This window comes from Cetorhinus maximus, chromosome 24, assembly GCF_964194155.1.
Source record: "Cetorhinus maximus chromosome 24, sCetMax3.hap1.1, whole genome shotgun sequence".
NCBI classification, from domain to species: Eukaryota; Metazoa; Chordata; class Chondrichthyes; order Lamniformes; family Cetorhinidae; genus Cetorhinus; species Cetorhinus maximus.
This window is the reverse complement of record NC_135902.1, coordinates 54621069-54641399: the sequence shown is the minus strand read 5'-3', so window position 1 is coordinate 54641399 and position 20331 is coordinate 54621069. Positions and strand designations below refer to the sequence as shown.

The 20331-nt window shown below is 42.2% G+C and overlaps 1 protein-coding gene across 2 annotated transcripts in view; it reads left to right on the top strand.

The window, feature by feature from the left end:
* abcc3 (ATP-binding cassette, sub-family C (CFTR/MRP), member 3) overlaps nucleotides 1-20331 on the top strand; it is a 104117-nt gene that overhangs the window by 9881 nt on the left and 73905 nt on the right. For both annotated transcript variants that reach the window (XR_013573341.1, XM_078529100.1), the window contains exon 2: nucleotides 11571-11747. Coding sequence is in view for 1 of the 2 variants with exons in the window: in XM_078529100.1 (XP_078385226.1) it covers nucleotides 11571-11747 (177 nt within the window). In the remaining variant the exon portion in view is untranslated. The remainder of the gene's footprint in view (nucleotides 1-11570; nucleotides 11748-20331) is intronic.

Here is a 20331-nt window from a genome sequence, read left to right as displayed (position 1 = left end):
ATGTCGCCGGGGGGGTGAAGGGAAGATGTGTTTGGTGGTGGTCATCATGCTGGAGTTGGCAGAAATGGAATGCGGAGGCTGGTGGGGTGATAAGTGAGGACAAGGGGGACCCTATCATGGTTCTGGGAGGGAGGAGAAGGCGTGAGGGCGGATGTGCGGGAGATGGGCCAGACACGGTTGAAGGCCCTGTCAACCACCGTAGGTGGAAAACCTCAGTTAAGGAAGAAGGAAGACATGTCAGAGGAACTGTTTTTGAAAGTGGCATCATCAGAACAGATGCGATGGAGGCGAAGGAACTGAGAGAATGGGATGGAGTCCTTACAGGAAGCGGGGTGTGAGGAGCTGTAGTCGAGGTAGCTGTGGGAGTCGGTAGGCTTGTAATGGATATTGGTGGACAGTCTATCACCAGAAATTGAGTCTGAGAGGTCAAGGAAGGGAAGGGAAGGGAAGTGACAGTGATGGACCATGTGCAAATGATGGAGGGGTGGAAATTGGAAGCAAAATAATTAATTTTTCCAGATCCAGACGAGAGCATGAAGTGGCACCGAAGTAATCATCGATGTACCGGAGAAAGAGTTGTGGGAGGGGGCCTGAGTAGGACTGGAACAAGGAATGTTCCACATACCCCATAAAGAGACAGGCATAACTGGGGCCCTGAGAACAATTCCACTTTTTGCAGCCTCTACATTAACTGAATTCCCTCACCACTGGCACTATTCTAGTAAATCTTTTGGCGCCTTCTCCAAGGCCCTAATACTCTTGCTGAGGTGTTGTGACCAGAATTGAACATACACTGTTTCCTGACAACACAATGTTCGGCTGATACCTGTTTGCACGTGTGCACTGCTCTGCTCATGCACAGAAATACAATGACTTAAAACGCTTGTATATTCTCATTCTCAAATCTCTTCAGTTGAAGAAGGATCGATGAATTAAGGACATTGCAGAACTAAATATGATTTTGCAAAATACTGACAGCCACTATTTTGAAGCATGGTACGTAGTTCTTGAAGGTAAATGAGCTGGGTTCATGTCCCATAATGCCCCCTATAAAGATGGCAGCCACGCATGTGCCCTGCTGCATGTTGCCCCCATAAAGATGGCAGGCACACATGCATGGCATTGGTAGCAAACACAGTCTTGAACATTAACCCCAGTTGAGGCCTAACCAATAATTTATAAATATTTAGCATAACCACCTTGCTTTTGTACTCTTGCTCTATTAATAAAGCTGACAGTCCATGTGTTTTAACAGCCTTCTCCACCTTCCCTATCACTTTCACAAATATACTTTTAAGTCTCTGTTCCTGTACCCACTTTAGCATTGTGCTTTTTTATATTGCCTCTCCGAATTCACAATGCTCTGTATTAAATTTCATTCACCATTTGTCTGCCCATTTCACCAGTCTTGTCTGTGTCCTCCTGCAATCTGTTACCATCCTCCTCACTGCATTACATTTCTGTTTTTTGTTGTTGTCTGAAAACTTCGAAAAGATGCTCTGTATATCCATGTTCAGGTCATTAATATATACAAAAAGAGTAGCAGGTCCCAATACTGATCCCTCTGGAATCTCTCTGTATACCGCCTTCCAGTCTGAAAATCATCTCTTTACCACTACTCTCGGCTTTCTGTCCTTTAGCCAGTTTTATATCCATGCTACCGTGGTCCCTTTAATCTCACGGGCTTCAATTTTGTTAAAGTTTATGATGTGGTCCTTTGTCAAATAGCTTTTGACATCAACAACCCTCTCCATTGCTTCATTAATGAACTCAATCAAGATAGTCAAACATGGTTTGGCGTTAATTTATTAATTTCTATATTCTAATGTCCTACCAGGGAGACATTGGCACAGTGGTAATGTTACTGGATGAGCAATTCAGAGGTCCAGCGATATGGATTCAAATCCCAGCACTGCAGAATTTAAATTTAGTTTGCAGGGAGCGGGTGGGGAAGTTGAGTTGAAAGCCAGTCTCAGTAATGGTGACCATGAAACCATCATGGATTGTTGTAAAAACCCACCTGGTTCACTCATGTCATTTCGGGAAGAAAATTGGCCGTCCTTACCTGGCCTGGTCTACATGACTGCAGACCCACAGCAATGTGGTTGACTCTTAACTGCTATCTGGAATGGCTGAGCAAGCCACTCTGTTCGAGGGCAACTGGGGATGGGCAACAAATGCTGACTCTGCCAGCAATGACCACATCCAATAGAAAAAAATTAGCCTGTTTTTTTTTAATGGCAATTTTGTCCCAGATTATTGTCTAAGTTTCCCCACCACCCACATTGGGCTGACTGACCCATTGTGTAAAAATTAAAAAAAAAAGCTTTTTCTCCTTTTTAAAAAAAAAATCTATGAATAAACAATATGCTGAAGCAGATGTGGCTAGTTACTAGGGTGACTACTGTTTCCAGGAGACAAGCCAACAAATGTTTCTAGGATTCCTGACATCCACTAGAATCATAATGATTGTTGGCTTCTAATTGGTCAGGAAGTAGGTTTGGGCCCATAGATAAAGGAACTGACCCCTGCACAGGAAGAGGACTATTTGCATTAAAATCAAATGTTTTTGTTATAAATGTCCAATTGTAGGAAATGTTTGGCTCCTCTCCAAGGATGTGTTTTTTTAAGTGTATTCGGTTTCATCTGTAATGCTTGCCTTTTGAGTCAGAAGATTGTAGATCCACTCCAGACCTCAGCCAACACTAAAAACAATTATAGAATGTTAAAAACAAAAAGCTAAAAGCTACTGCGGATGCTGGAAATCCAAAACAAAACAAAAACAGAATTACCTGGAAAAACTCAGCAAGTCTGGCAGCATCGGCGGAGAAGAAATCAGTCAACGTTTCGAGCCTTCATGGCCCTTCGGCAGTTCTGCCGAAGGGCCATGAAGGCTCGAAACGTTGACTGATTTCTTCTCCACTGATGCTGCCAGACTTGCTGAATTATAGAATGTTGTCTGTCTTGGCTCTTTGAAAGAGCTATGCGGTTAATCCCACTCCCCTACTCTTTCCACATCGCCCTGCACCTTCCATCTCTTCGAATATTTATTCAATTTCCTTTAGAAAGTTCCTATTGAACCTGCTTCCACTACCCTTTAGGCAGCACATTCCAGATCGCAATTTGTTGTGAAGATAATATTTACTAATACCGGCTTCTAGTTCATTTGCCAATCATTTTAAGCCCGTTTAAATGGAAATGTTTATAGTAGGAATGAATCATGAGCCTGTGGTTTTTCACTCCATTTGCAATATTAATTGTAGAAGTTTTGCCTGGTGGTGAGGCTGGTTGAGGGCAGAGTGGCTTGCCTAGGTTCTTGCCCAGTTTGTTTACTGTCACAAATGGGGATGGGAAGTGACATTAAAACTTTTCAAGAATTTTAGAAACATCACGCACACAATCCCCTGCCATTTGTTTGGTTTGTGAAGAAGCTGTTGTGGTGATTGCTCACTTACCTCCCATCCTGTCATTGCCAGTATTTCCACGAATTGGAATCCTCCAGTTCTTCTTTTAGGAGGATGAAGTGGAAGGGCAGTCGTGACCAGGCAGTTCCTGGTGCTCTGTATGATGAAGTATAACTGTGTAACCCACAGTGTGAAATATATATCGCTGACCACCCTCTATCAGGTTTATAAGTGTTCACTCTGTCACAATTCAAAGAATTGAAAAATAGGAAAACCAAGAGGAAATGGGAATTTTCAGTAGTTTATTTTTGCTGGGAACTCTTGAACTTGCCATTGCTCAAACTCCCCTTGGGTGGCAATTTCCCTTGACTTAACCCCAGTTTCTCCATAAAAATAACAGTTACACAGGGAGAGGGCAGACTGCACACATGGGCCTAGTGAACAGCTGAACGTGTTTGCCTTTCTGTGATCTCTCACTCGGACTGACTAAACCCCACCATGGGGTGTTCAGTATATTTATTGAAAAGTAATTTATTTTTTCTAATTTTTGGTTTCAAGCCACCTGACTCAAGATCTCAGCTTCTGAAATAAAGGGGTGGATTTTAAACCAACCCCCACCCCCCCTCTCTCCACTTGCAAGAACCAAATGTGTCGACTGTTCAGATTACCTGAGGGTCTTACCTGGGTCTCGCCGTTTTTTAATCTTAATTTGCTCATGTTCTGAGCAGGTGACACAGGCATCCTCCTAAAACTAGCAGGGTCCTGCCCCAAATATGCAGATCATGTTCCAATTGACTGGAACATGGTGTGGGACGGGGAGGGGCTGTGTAATGGGGAGGGGTTCTGGGGTAGATCAAGCACAGAACTGGTTAGGGTAAGACTGTTTGACTTGTGTAGATGGAATAAATTCCAGGTAGGAATGTTGGGGTGGCAATTTCTAATCTGTGGTCTCTGGTTCTGATCAATGTTGTATTGGTTGTGTAGTAGAGATTTATGTTAAGCAAACCCATGTTCGCCAACATTCTTGTATCTTGCAGCGGCTTAAGGGCCTCCACCTTCTCCCAAGCCCTTGCCTCAAGGATGGCAGCTGGCCTCAAACAGTACCTCCTTGTGCCATAATTTGGAGCCTGGCGACTCTCCCTTTATGCTCTCTGATCTTTCTCCGATACATCATTATCTTTCTGAAGGGAAGGCTTTGTTCATTATCTCTCTGGGATGTGTCCAAGGTTGCAGTAGATCCTTCTCGCAGGGAGTGCCCTTTTACACACACACCATTTTTGACGCACTGGTTGAATATGTCAGTCATTTGTTGGTAATCCCTTCTGGTGTCTGTTTCCCAGATGAGGGAGTGTGTGCATTGCTGACCCTCCCTTCTTCTCTGAAAAGAGCAATTAGCCTTTATGAAACAAAAAATGGTTACATTGAATTTACAGAACAGACACAGGCCATTATCAGAATGGTTCTGTTAGTGGACTGGTATCTAGAGACCTGGATGAATGATCCAGAGACCAGTCCTAACCACCATGACAGCTGGGGAATTTAAATTCAGAAAATTAAATAATTCTGGAATAAAAAGTATGTAACAGTAATGATGATCACGAAGCTACTAGATTCTTGTGGAAACAAACCCCCATCTGGTTCACTGATGACCTTTATTGAAGGAAATCTGCTGTCCTTACCTGAGCTGGCCTGTGTGTGACTCCAGACCCACAGCATTGTAGTTGACTGCCCTCTGAAATGGCCTAGCAAGTCACTCAGTCAAGGTGGCCCACCGCCAGCTTGGGAAGTGGGATGGGGTGTGGGTGATTGGAGAGGGGGTGAGGGTATGTGTGAGCGGAGAGGGTGCAGGGTGTGTGCTGGTAGGGTGTGTACTGCAATGTTCCTCAGAAATAGTGGAACTTTTTGCAGTTTGTGGTGTCACTAACAGGAGCCAGCCTGAAGATCAGGGCAGTTATGTTCTACTGCAAACAATTATGCTACTGCTCTAGTCATTTCCTTGCGCAGTGGATCAAATTCCATTTGTTTTGTGTTTGTTCACACGTTGAAAGTGGCTGCACGTATGAACACGAATGTTCTTTAAGCTCTCCCTTTGTTTTCACACTGTCTCCATTGTATTTAATACAGCCTTGTTGTTGGACCAGGATTTGCCTATCCCAGGTGAATTACATTGTTATCAGATGTAGAAGGGCGAGTTGTCTGTGAAGGTTTGTGGTACTGAGAATTGTGCTGCCTCCTAATTCTCCAATTGGGAATGTAGCTGATAGGCCCACAGCATTAAAGAAAAATCGAGTAGTTGCTTCCCTCAAGTGTTTAAATGGGAGGTCTGGCAGTAAAAGCAGTGATGGACTGATTTTGTTGTCTGTTTTTAAAATGAATTGGAAAAAGCACTGCCTGTCGCCTGTGATCCATGTGTGTCAGGTAAAGCACCAGTCTTTATCCAGAGCCTGATCACATTTCTCACACTATGGATTATTTCTGAAGTGCAACCATTCTTAATATTTATTTTTGGGCTATATATACAGCAAAGAAGGAGGCCATTTGACCTGTTGAGTCCATGCTAGCTCTCTGTAGAAAAATCATGTGAGTCCCCTTTGCCCCATCTATCCCTATAGCCCCTATGCAAGTTTATTTCCCTCAAGTGCCCAGTGTTTGCTGACAAGGCCAGCATTTATTACCTATTCCTAGTTGTCCTGCCAAGGTGCTGTTGGCTCTTCAAATGTTAGCAGTTTGATGTAACTGAGTGGTTCACTAAGCCATGTCAGGGGCAGTTAAGAATAACCCTCGGTGTGAAGACTGGAGTCACCTATAGGCCCAGAGAGGGTGAGGATGACATGTTTCCTTCCCCAAGGACATTAGCGAGTGAGTTGGGTTTTGAATCTGTCACTTTTACTGATACCAACTTTTTATTTCCAAATTGTTTTTCAAATGGAATTCAATATTTCAAATTACTCAAATTGAACTTGTGCTCCTGGGTTCTTTGTTAGCCCAGTAACAGAACCACTGCACTATTGTACTTTGGCTTTTGTTTTGGTGATATTTGGCTGAGGGATAAATATTGACCAGAACACTAGGGGAAAACTTCCATGCTCTTTGAATAGTACCACGGGATTTTTAACATCTCATGGAATTGAGTACGGGGCTGGGATCAGGCTCTGGTGTGATAGAGAATGTACAGCATAGAAAACAGCCATTCGGTGCAAGTAGTCTGGTCTGGTGATGTCCTGCAAAGCTGACTTGTCTTTCTTGCTGTCTAGACCCATGTGGGGAGGACATTGGTCACTTGAGTGAGGTACTGAACCCCAGGAAGTGTCAGCATCTACAGGGAGAGAAAATTGCTTGGGAGAGGAAGAAATGGTCTCAATACAGGGCCTTTCAGCATGATAGCTAATCAGCAGAGGGGCCAGAGAGAGCAGCATAGGCTGTGGTGTTTAATCAGATAATATCTGGTAAGCATTTGGTGCCTAAAACCAGTTTAACTTTCTGGAAATGAGTAATATTAAACAAAATGAAGGCTAGATGTTAGCAAGATAACAAATGTAGATAACTGCTGGTGAGGCTCAGGGCTGATCTATGTTTGTGTTGCTTAAGGTTACAGTACAGATTGTGCAGAATTGCTAAAGAAATATCAATGTTTTAAGACTGCATTTGTGTCCAAGTAAGTTTCTGGAAACACTCAGCTGGTCAGGTAGATTCTGTAGAGACACAAATAGATCTTTCATTTCATCAGTCTGGAGCATTAACTATTCTAGCTCACTCTAGTCTGGTATCCACTACATTAACCTGTTGACACATGTGGCTAAATAGGAATCCAGAAGTGACTAATTGTTTTTCTGATTTGTAAAGAGTAAGTTTTTGACTCTGGGTCTTTGATATCAATATTCACATGACATGTGCATGTTGGTAAAATCAGGAGACAAAGTAGAATGTGGATTTTTTTTTTGATCACTGTCAGGGCTTTGCTGTTCTACTCCAGAAGGCCAAATACACTTTATTTATTGAGTTACACCTCCTAATCCAACAACTGCAGTTTCACCCAGTCTATAGATAGGGGATCAAGAGAATCCCCAGTAATGCCCACCACTTTAATACAAATAAACCCAATTAATATACAATTAACATTTGCTTTCTTGGTTACTGAATGGTTGTAGATATTTGTACTTCACATGTGTACATTTATTTAACATTTTTATCTGTATTGTGTGTAAATTGGTGCTTCTGTAGCCATACCTGGAGCTAATCAGTGATTTCTGTCACACACTATTCCTAGACCCAAGTCATGGGGTTGGGAGAGGTCACCAGTACATGCTAGAGCCTCTACCTTCTCTTGCATTACTTGGTCAATCCAATACTACTGGCAGTAGGTGGATTGTGGAATATTGTACTCTATCAGGCTGCCTGCTGGGTCTGTTCCCCACTGCAGCCAATTTCTTAGTCCATCTGGTGTTGTCTTCCCTTTGCAACAACTCCAACTTGCATTTATAAAGCACCTTCAATACATTAAAACGCCCCAAGGGGCTTCACAAAGAATATGAATCAAAGATTTGGACACAAGCCACATAAGACTGTTGTGGGAGAAGTGGGTTCTGGTTCATGGGGCACTGGCATCAATACCGGGGAAAGTGGGGGCTGTACTGTTGTGATGGTCTACACCTGAACTGTGCTGGGATGAGTTCTTGCGAATCACATAACTAGGGAAGTAGAGAGGGCTTTAAACTAAACAAGGTGGGGTGAAGGATCAAGCTTGGGTAGATGTGGCAAATCAAGGGGTAGATTCAAGGTAGGACACCATAATAGTAATATGTGAAATGATGGTCATAGAATAGCAGGAAGGGACAGAGAGCTAAAACCTAAAAATACACCAATAGTCAAGACTAGATGTTACAAAGATGACAAGAAGACTAAACTGAAGGCTCTATCTGAATGCATGTAGCGTTCATAACAAAGTAAATGGATTGATAGCACACCATTGAAGTAAATATATATGATGGCCATTACTTAGACACGGCTGCAGGATGACAATGATTGGGCCCTGAATATTGAGGGCTATATGATATTCAAAAATAGGAAGCTATGCAAAGGTGGAGGGGTAGCACTGTTGATAAGGATGGCATTGGTGCAATAGTTAGAGATGACCTTGGTACAGGAGATCAGGATATAGAATTGGTTTGGGTGGAGATGAGGAATAGGAGGGGAAAGAAGTCACTAGTGGGAGTGATCTACAGGCCCCCTAACAGTAACCACAATTTAGGACAAAATATACAAGAAATATTGGGTGCTTGTGATGAAGGGACAGCAATAATCATGGGTGATTTTATTCTACATATAAACTGGAAAAATCAGATTGGCAGTAGTAACCTGGATGAGGAGTTCATGGAATACTTTAGAGAATTTCTTAGAGCAGCCAGAGAGCAGGTTATATTAGACTTGGAATTGTGTAATGTGACAGGATTAATTAATGACCTCATAATGAAGGCACCCCCAGGTAGCAGTGACCACAAAATGATTGAATTTTACATCCAGTTTGAAAGGGAGAAGAGTAGGCCTAAGACTAGTATTTTAAACTTTTTTAAGGGCAACTATGTGGTTGAGCTAGTTGAAGTGAACTGGGATACAAGGCTAGAGGATAGATTAATAGAGAAGCAGTGGCAGACATTTGAGATATTTTGGAACACTCAGAATAAGTATATTCCTACTATAAAGAAACATTTCTAAGGGGAGGACTTATTTGTGGTTAACTAAAAGTTAAGGAAAGCATCAAACTTGAGGGAAAAGCATGTAACTGCACAGAGATGACTGGCAGGTCAGATGATTGGTCTGGATATAAAGAACAGCAGAGAATGACTAAAGGTTAATCAGGAGAAAGAAATTGGAGTATGAGGGGAAGCTAGCTAGAAATGTAAAAATGGATAGCAAAAGTTTCTACAGATATTAAAAAGGAAAATAACAAGTAGTGAATGTTGGTCCTCTCGAGTGACTGACAGTGAGGAGTAAATTGCAGATAATAAGGAAATAATGGATGAAATTAACAAATATTTTGCTTCTGTCTTCAGTATAGAAGATAGAAAAAACCCTCCCAACAATAGCTGTAAATCAGGAGGTGAAAGGGAGAGGGGAACTTGGTGAAATTACAATCACTAGGGAAGTGGTACTGAGCAAACTGATGGAGCTGCCAGTTGACAAGTCTGAGAGTCCTGATGGACTTCACCGTCGGGTCTTAAAAGAGGTGGCTAATGAGGTAGATGCATTGGTGCTAATTTTCCAAAATCCCCATGATTCTGGAAATGTTCCATCAGGCTGGAAAGTAGCAAATATAACCCCTCTTTTCTTGAATAGAGGGAGGCAGGAAACTATAGGCCAGTTAGCTTGACATCTGTTGTGGGGAAGGTGTTAGAATTGATCATTAAGGAGATTATAGCTGGGCACTTTAGAGAAACTCAAGGGTAATCAGGAAGAGTCAGCATGGTTTTGTGAAAGGGAAGTCATGTTTAACCAATTTATTGGAGTTTTTTGAAGGAGTAACATGTGCTGTGGATAAAGGGGAACCTGTAGATGTGCTGTACTTGGATTTCCAGAAGGCATTTGATAAGATGTCACATCAAAGGTTATTGCGGGACAGAAAAGCTCATGGTGTTTGGGTAATGTCTTAGCATGGATAGAAGATTGGCTGGCTGGCTGGCTGACAGAAAACAGTATGCATTGGCAGGATGTGACGAGTGGAGTCCTGCAGGGGTCTATGCTGGGGCCTCAACTTTTTACAATTTATATCAATGATTTGAGAAGAGTGAAGGTGTGGTAGCAATTTGCAGATGAGACAAAGATGGGTAGGAAAGTTTGTTGTGAAGAGGACATGAGGTTGCAGATGGATATAGATGGGTTGAGTGAGTGGGCAAAAATCTAGTAGGAGGAGTATAATGTGGGAAAATGCAAAGTTGTTCACTTTGGCAGGAAGAATAAAAAAGCAGAGTATTACTTAAAATGGAGAATGGCTGCAAAATTCCAAGGTGCAGAGGGATCTAAGTGTTCTAGTGCATGAGTCACAAAGTCAGTATGCAGGTACAGCAAGTAATTAAGAAGGTTAATGGACTGCTATCCTTTATTTCAAGAGGAATTGAACATAAGTAAGGATTAAAAACAGAAAGTGCTGGAAAAACTCAGCAGGTCCGCAGCATCTGTGGAGAGAGAAACAGAGTTAACGTTTCAAGTCCATATGACCCTGGGCCATAGGTCATATGGACTCTACATTAACTCTGTTTCTCTCTCCACGGATGCTGCGGACCTGCTGAGTTTTTCCAGCACTTTCTGTTTTTGTTTCAGATTTCCAGCATCAGCAGTATTTTGCTTTTATAAAAGTCAGGATGTTATGCAGGGCATTGGTGAGACTACATCTCGAATACTGTGTGCAGTTTTGGTCTCCTTTTATTAAAGAAGGATGTAAATGCATTGGAGGTGGTTCAGAGGGGTTTGCCAGATGATACCTGGAATGAGTGGGTTATCTTAGGCAGACTGGGCTTGTTTCCACTCGGGTTTAGAAGAGTGAGGGGTGATTTGATTGAAATTATATTAGATCCTGAATGGTATTGACAAGGTGGATGTGGAAAGGATATTTTCTCTTGTGGGTGAGTCTAGAACTAGAGGGCACAGTTTTAAAAAAAATTAGGAGTTCCCGTTTTAGGACAGATGAGAAATTTTGAGGGTGGTGTGACTTTGGAACTCTCTGCTCAGAAGGTGGTGGAGCTGGGGTCATTGAATATTTTTAAGACAGAGGTAGATTGATTTCCTAGCCTAACAAGAATCTGAGGTAGATGGGAATGTGGAATTTGAAACACAAACAGATCAGTCACAATCTTATTGAATGGTGGAGCAGGCTGGAGGGGTTGAATGGCCTACTTCTGCTCCTATTTCCTATGTTCGTATAAGGAGGTATTTGGGGCAAGTGCCCAATAGCTTAGTTAAAGAGGTGGATTTTAAGAAACTTCTTTAAAAAGGAGAGAGATAGTGGGTTCAGGAGAGAACGCCAGAGCTTGGGGCCTAGGCAGCTGAAGGAATGGCAGCCAATAGTGGAGCAATTAAAATTGGATGTGTGAGACCAGATTGTAGATACTTGTTTTCTCTGCCTCTCCTGTGCTGACCTCTTTCTGTGCCATCTCTCCCTTCTCTCTATTACAGGATCATAATGTTACGATAAACACAGACAATCCAGATCTGACACCGTGCTTCCAGAAGACTGTCCTGGTTTGGATTCCATGTGTGTACCTTTGGGTGACCTTTCCCCTCTACTTCTTGTATCTCCGACACAGCAACAGAGGTTACATCAGGGTCACCTTGCTCAACAGGGTCAAAACGGTAGGTTTGCCACTCAACTGATTAATATCTTTTTAACTGCAGGGTTCCAGAGAGAAGTGGGACCAGGTGAGTTGCTCTTACAGTTTGGGCTGAATGGCCTCCTTCTGTGGTGTAACCATGGAATGCTATGCGAATTCTCTTTTCTTTTTCCCATATTCCCACTCGAGTACAAGGTCCAGGATAAAGCCTTTGTTACCTCATCCCAAATGCCATTCTCCAAGCATGGTAATAAGGCAAATTTCACCAAGTTGGAGGAACCAAACTGAAGAAAAACAGCAATGACTGTTCAGCCCATCCTCTGGTACATTAACTCTCCCAAAGATGCCTCTACTTACCCTGGGAGTGTTTGATGGGGACAACATAGAGGGAGCTTTACTCTGTATCTAACCCTGTGCTGTATCTGTCCTGGGAGTGTTTGATGGGGACAGTGTAGAGGGAGCTTTACTCTGTAACTAACCCGTGCTGTACCTGTCCTGGGAGTGTTTGATGGGGACAGTGTAGAGGGAGCTTTACTCTGTATCTAACCCGTGCAGTGTTCTGGTGTTGGAATCTTTCTTGCTGGCAATGGATTTGAGGAACCTCTGTAACAAATGCAAAAAGGAAATGCAAAATACTTTTGCTGAGATGTAAATTAAAGGTTAATCCAGGAAATAAACCCCTGCGGTGTAACAGTTGCACAATTGTGGGACATGATTGACTTATTCATTCTTGACTAATTTTCCAGGTATTTCTGGTCCGAGAACTCTAAAGCAGTGATGGTTCAGAGCTGTCCAGCTGTGTAAACCATTGCGCTCAGGTTACTTAAGAACCCGCATCCTCTTTTTGCTAAATTCAAGCCTGTATTTGCCTAGCTGGTGGGTGAAGGCACCCAGGGAGGTGCAGTGCATGTGGAGGGGAGGTTGGTAACAGGTATGTGCAGGAGAGGGTGAAGGAGAAAACTTGAAAGGAAAAGAAATGGAAAATAAAGTAATACAGTGGCTATATTAGTGTTATCAACATTGTGTGGTGTCATGATAACTGTCAATCTGCTCAGTGCCAGGAGGAAACAGCCCTGATAAGACAATTACCAATTATATTTTCAAAGGTCCCATCTGCTCCTTTTAAAGAGAACAAATGAATCATTAACGGATTTAACATACAAAATAGCTTCCATGCAAATATGGAACATTTGGTTAAACTTATCTGGGAGCTGTTACTTTTCTTTCTGTTTAAACTACAGTTCTGTTTACCTTTTCTCTACCGTAACCAACCTTCATGGAGTTGAAAAGTTAGATCAACATATGTCTGCGTTGCCAGTGAAAATACTTCAACCTCTGCCTGAGTCAACTTCTGCTGTTCCAGTTAAACCCCGCCCCCCCCACCCCAACCTCTCCATTGTTCTCTATGTAAACTTTCTTTTGGAGCATCTGCTCAGTGGGTAGCTCTGAGTCAGATGATCTTGGGTTCAAGTCCCACTCTAGGTTTGAGTCCATAATCCAGGCTGAAACTCCTGATTACTGTACTGAGGGAGCGCAACACTGTCAGAGGTGCCACCTTTCTGATGAGATGTTAAATTGTCGTCACATCTGACTGTTCAGCTGAACGAAAGACAGAGGAACCATTTGGCCCATTGAGACTGTTCTGTCCTTCAGTAAGATTGTGCCATAACCTTTACCTCAGCTACACCTACCTGTACTATCCCCATATTGAACTGACTTGGATGAAGTGGACAGATTGGAGAAGCTGGGGCTGTTCTCCTTGGAAAAGAGATCGTAAATGAGCAAGGAATTCTCCTGCTGTTCTGGCCAAGGTTCGTCCCTCAACCAAAACACATTCACTGGTTATTTATTCTTTGTTAGAACTTGTTGAACTCTCTACTCCATCTCCCCACAAAGCCATAGTGACTCCACTTTGTTGGTGGGGGGGCAGAATAATTAATCGGCTGTGTGAAGCTTCGAACTATCTTCCAATTCTCCAGCTCTTTTTAGGAATTTTGGACCTTATTGTCAGTAGTTAAGGTGAGACTAACTTCTATAATGCCAGTCCCCCTTTGAGAGGAGATGCATTTTGCATTCTACATCAATCTGACACAATTCACTCTTCCACAGAATTGTAGAAAATTCTAGCCTAAGCCTCCACTCTTCCTTTAATTGGGATAATTTGATATAAATCACTCAACTTCTTAGCTTGAGTCGGATCTTAGTCCCATCTCCTTGAATGAGAACCCTAACTAACTGGTCCTCACTCCAACTTTGGGTTTGGTCAAGCTGAATATACATCTCTGTGTAAACTCTCTCTCCCATCCCTCCATTCTCCACTCCTAGCTTGGCCCCTTCATGTCTGTCTTGGTTCTAGATATTGATGTGGAGATAAGTAGAACTTATAATCTTCCTTTTTGTAAAGGACTTTACATTTAGAAAGCAGACTCCTTTCATTCCCACACAGATAGAAGGCCAGCACAAATACAAGGAAGTGTAAAAAGGAAAATCAGGAAGGGGTAAAGAGAATGAGAGAACTTAAATTGCAATAAACAAATTTTAACCTTGTGGTATTGATTTTGATGAAGAAGTCTTTTTACATTTATCCTGCATTTCATTCCATTATCCTGCTCTGCTAAATGTTGAATTTTCTTAAATTCCAAGTTTGACCTAATCACTTCCTTCATGGAACCCTAGTCTTTTTTCCTAATGGAATATGCGTCATTTGCACCCTATCAATCTCCTGTTTATTTATTTCCTATTGCTTATCAATTATTTGTTTTGCCAACTTTTCCTTCTATTTAATCTTACATGCATCAAGACAACAATCAGGCTTGGATTAATAAGTGCCAACTGCCACTACCATCATATGCCAGGCAATAATTATCTTTTGGAGAGAGAATCTAACCATCTCCACTTAACATTCAGTGTCATTACCTTTGAATTCTCCAATGTAGATATCTTGGGTGTCGTCATTGACCAGAAGGAGAACTGGACCAGCCATATAAATACTGTGGCTACAAAAACAGGCCAGAGGCTTGGAATTCTACAGCAAGTGGCAGCAGTGTGTACCATCTACAAAATGCATCTCTGCAAGTTGCCACGGCTTCTTCAACAGCACTTTCCAAACCTGCAATCTCTACCACCTAGAAAAACAAGGACAGCCACATGGGAATACCACTATAGTATCGGGGTCTGGCACATACAGGGTTAATGTGGGAGTACAACACTACCCAAGCAGTGATATAAGAACACATAACTTGCACCTAGGGGTCAGTCTGGTGTTGGACAGAGCTGTGTGTACAAGCAAGCACGGAGACAGCTCCTAGTTTGAATCCTTTACCGTATATATGCACATAATTCTTATTGATACATACAATTAGCCTACTTAAGAATACAAAGACTTCAGTAAGACCTCCTGCATGGTATTCAACACCCTACAGCAAACACCACCTGCAAGTCTCGCATCATCTTGACTTGGAACTATATCACCACCCCTTCAATGTCGCTGGGTCAAAATTCTGAGGCACTTTCCCTAACAGCACTGTGGGTATACCTACACCTCATGGACTGCAACGGTTCAAGACGATGACCCATCATCGCCTTCTCAAAGGCAGTTAGGGATGGGTAATAAATGCCAGCCTTGCCAGTGGCACCCACATCCCAACACTGAATAAATAAAACTGGGTATGGTTCTTTTTCTTGTGTAATTTCCTTTTTTCCCCACCCAATACCGTTGTGTACATTTCTAATCTTATCCTGATCATAATTATGCTATAACTATTGTTTTAGGTGACTGATTTCTCTTCCTTACACATAATTCTAACTGATCTGATTAAAGGATCATACAGCACAGATGGCAACATTTTGGTCCATTGTCCCTGTTTCAGCTGTGTGAGAGAGTTATCCCTTTGGTCCCATTCCATTACTCTTCTCCCCATATGTTTTACATTTTACTCTGCATTGCATAAAGAACTCTAGCAAAATATGAAGAGCGGATAGATAATGACCTTGAATCTGCCCTCTTGTATCATGTTCAAAACTAGAGAGTTAACCAAGGCTGCCCAACAACTTTTGGAATTTCCAGAAAAGCTCTGATTCATTAACAAACTAGGAATTTAGGTCTTGAGACATACAGAAATAAGGGGCTACATTGAAAACGCAGGTGGATAGGGGCAGCTGATAATTTAAGATGCAGGTATATGCAACTTTCAATCTCTTCTCATGTAAAGGAAAAGTCCTGTCGCGGAAAAACGGAATGAACACTCAGACCCTGGAGGCTTGTCTAGGAAGTCTTTATTAAAGTCGTGATATCACGGAGAGCCTAGTTGCATACAGTGGCGCGAACCAGTCTCTGACTAACACCTCTTTACACACATAGATATAGCAAAAGGTTTGTGACAGAAACTTGGGCAATTACAAGAGTTTCAAATGGCTTCAAAGGATAGCGATTAGTGTTAATGATTTAACGATTAGACAGGACAATGTCAATGGTTTAGCAAATAGACGGGACAATGTCGATTATTCAGCAAATAGATAGTGTTAATGGTTACATATCCTGGGCAATGCACACACAATAACTTTTTTCCTCTCTTAGATTTTGCCACCGTATCTGACATCCGGAGCCCCTTAGTCTGGGAAGGTAGCACTGGCCCTTTGATTTGCTAATTTATGTGCTGGCTGCGTGACTGTTTGGGGACAGTCTACAGTAATTTCATTATACATGTATTTTAATTTCCTTTCCCAATTATGTGTGTAGTTTATTTCATTCACAATTGTACGTGTATTTTATTCCGTTCACAATTATACACATATTTTATTCCTTCACAAGTCCCATCAAACTGCAGTCTGCAGCTGTGACAAAACTTGAAATCTGAGTGTTTCCAGCATTTTCTGTTTTTATTTCAGGCTTGCAGTATTTTGTTTTAATAGTATTTACAGGTGGTGAGCGATTTCTTTTCTTGAGGAATACCACCCAAAATGTGTTTTGTGTATTCTGAGGCCTCTTGTAATTCTCTTTTAAACCAAAAATAATTTCTCTTGATAAGGATGGGATAGATGTTAAGTGCAAAAGTAAAGCTAGGGGAACTTGTAAGAAGTCAAAATAAATACAATTGTTGGAAATTACACACAACAATCATAAAGAAAGGAAGTACAGAAAACCTGGAGTCTGAACAGTTGAAAGAGTCTTAAGGAACTCACCAAGGCTCCTTCAACAGCACCTTCTAAAACAGTCTGCTCTCTAAATGACTGCTGCCAACTAGAAGGACAAGGGCAGCAGATAGATGGGAACACCACCACTTGGAAGTTCCCCTCCAAGTCACACACCATCCTGACTTGGAAATATATCACCGTTCCTTCACTGTCGCCGGGTTGAAATCCTAGAACTCCCTCTCTAACAGCGCTGTGGATGTACCTAGACTACGTGGACTGCACCACCTTCTCAGGCAATTAGGGATGGGCAATAAATGCTGGTCTAGCCAGCGATGCCCACATCCCATGAATGAATTAAAAACAAAAACAGGCACAGGGAGTGATTGGGTTAACCAGACTGACTGCCTTGTGCCTGAGAGTTGCAATCAATTACACTCAATGATTTTTTGATAATCGATCCCCATTAATGGTGGTGTCTGTGGTATTGTTAGTATGAGTTCCTTCCTCATTTATTCCGGTACTTGCCTACATTACTGATTATGGTCATGATTTGTGACTTGTGCAACTAAGTCAAAGGTCCACTGTACACAGCAACAACTTGCATTTATATTGCACCTTTAACGTAATATAATGACCCAAGGTGCTTCAGAGGAGGCATATTAAAATTTGACACGGAACCACGTGAGATATTAGGTCAGGTGACCAAAAGCTTGTTCAAGAGGTAGGTTTTAAGAAGCGTCTTAAAGGAGGAAAGTGAGGTAGAAATGTGGAGAGGTTTATGGAGGGAATTGCAGAGCTTAGGGACCAGGCAGCTGAAGGCACGGCCACCAATGATGGAACAATTAAAACTGGGGTTTAGCAGCAGATGGGCTGAGTTAGTGGTGGAGTCAAATTATATTATAGAGATGGAAATGGGCGGTCCTGGTCATAGTGACAGATGGAGTCGGAAGCTCATCCCCGGGTCAAATATAGGACCGATTAGGGACCTGAAAAGGAATTTACACATGGACAAAGAGGCCATGGCTGAGGTATTAATTGAATACTTTGCATCCGCCTTTACCAAGGAGGTAGATGTTACCCAGGCCATGATGACAGACAAGGAATCTGTCAGTAGAAGTGTTCAAAATTGATAAGGAGGAAGTTTTGAATAGACTGTCAGTACTTAAAGTTGAAAAGGTACCGGGACTGGATGAGATGCATCCAAGGATATTGAAGGAAGTGAGAGTAGAAATTGCAGGGGCATTGGCCACAATTTTTCAGTCTTCCCTAGACTCCAGGTAGGTATCAGAGGACTGGAGAATTGCAAACATTACGCCCTTGTTCAAAAAAGGTTGTAAGGATAAGCCCAGCAATTACAGACCAGTCAGTTTAACTTCAGTGGTGGGCAAAATTCTAGAAACAATTATTCGGGATACAATTAACAAATACATGGAAAAATATGGGTTGATCAGGAAGAGCCAGCATGGATTTCTAAAGGGGAAATCGTATTTAACTAACTTGCTGGAGTTTTTTGAAGAGGCAACAAAAAAGGTCGATGAGGGTAATGCTGTTGACGTGGTGTACATGGACTTTCAAAAGGCATTTGACACAGTGCCACACAACTGACTTGTGAGAAAAGTTATTGCTCATGGAATAAAAGGGACAGTAGCAACATGGATACAAAATTGGCTAAAAAATAGAAAGTAGAGAGTAATAGTCAATGATGTTTTTCAGGCTGGAGGAAGGTTTGTAGTGGAGTTCCCCAAGGGTTGGCATTGGGACCCTTGCTTTTCCTGATGTATATTAATGATCTAGATCTTGGTGTGCAGGGGACAATTTCAAAGTTTGCTTATGATATGAAGTTTGGGAATGTTGTAAACTGCACGAGGACAGTGTAGAACTTCAGAAAAACATAGACAAGTTGGTGGAGTGGGCAGATAAGTGGCAGATGAAGTTCAATGCGGAGAAGTTTGAAGTGAGCCATTTTGGTAGGCAGAACATGGACAGACAACATGGAATAAAGGGTGAAATTTTGAAGGGGGTGCAGGAGCAGAAAGACCTGGGTGTATATGTGCATAGATCATTGAAGGTGACAGGACAGGTGGAGAGAGCAGTAATAAAGTATATAGTAGCCTGGGCTTTATTAATAGGGGTATAGAGTACAAGAGCAAGGAGGTTATGCTAAATTTATATAAGACACTCTTTAGACCTCAGCTGGAGTATTGTGTACATTTCTGGGCACCACATTATAGGAAGGATGTGAACACAATGGAGAGAGTGCAGAAGAGGTTTACAAGAATGGTTCCAGAGATGAGAAACTTCAGTTACAAAGATAGATTGGAAAGGTTGGGACTGTTCTCCTTGGAGAGAAGAAGGTTAAAAGGAGATTTGATAGAGATGTTCAAAATCATGAGGGGGCTGGGCAGAGTAGATAGGGAAAAGCAGTTCCTGCTTGTAAAAGGATCAAGAACAAAAAGGCACAGAATTAGTGATTTGCAAAAGAAGCAAATGTAACGTGAGAAAAAACTTTTTCTCACAACGAGTGGTTCGGGTCTGGAATGCATTGCCTGGAAGTGTGGTGGAGGCAGGTTCAATCGCATTCAAGAGGGCATTAGATTGTTCCTATTCAAATAATGTACGGGGAGAAGGCAGGGCAATGACACTAGGTCATAATGCTGATTTGGAGAGCCAGTGCAGACACGATGGGCCGAATGGCCTCCTGTGCCATTACGATTCTGTGATCATGATTGTATACAATCTGCTTCAGCCTCAGGCAATTGTAAGGGAGAGGGATGGGATCAGTTACTAAGGAATGGACTTTGTGGCGGAGACCAAAAACAATGGCTTTATTTTTCCCAGTGTTTAATTGGGAAATTTTGGTTCATCCAGTATTGGATGTTGGATAAGTAGCCTGATAATTTAGTGCCATTGGAGGAGTCGAGAGAGGCGGTGGTGAGGCAGAGCTGAGTGTCATCAGCATACATGTGCAAACCAGCACTGTTTTCAGATGATGTTGCCGAGAGGCAGCATGTAGATGAGCAATATGAACGGGCTAAGAATAGATCCTTGGGTAACAAAAGAGTAATGGTGTGGGAGCAGGAAAAGAAGCAATTACAAGTGATGCTCTTCCTTCAATTAGATCAAAAAGAATGGAACCAGGTGAGAGAAGACCTATGCAGCTGGATTACAGTGGAGAGGTGTTGGAGGAGGACGGTGTGGTCAACCATGTCAAAGGCTGCAGGCAGGTCAAGGAGAAGGATTAAAACAATGCCCAAGAGGCCAGAATTAGAGGAGCACAGATTTCTGAGGGTTGTGCAGCTGGAGGAGATTGCAGAGATAGGGAGGGGCAAGAGCATGAAGGGATTTAAAACAAAGGTTTAATGCAGATCAACAAGGACAAGGGTGATGGATGAACTGGACTTGGTGCGCAAGTCAGAACACAGACAGCAGAGTTTTCAATGACATCAAGTTTATAAAGATAAAATGTGGGAGAG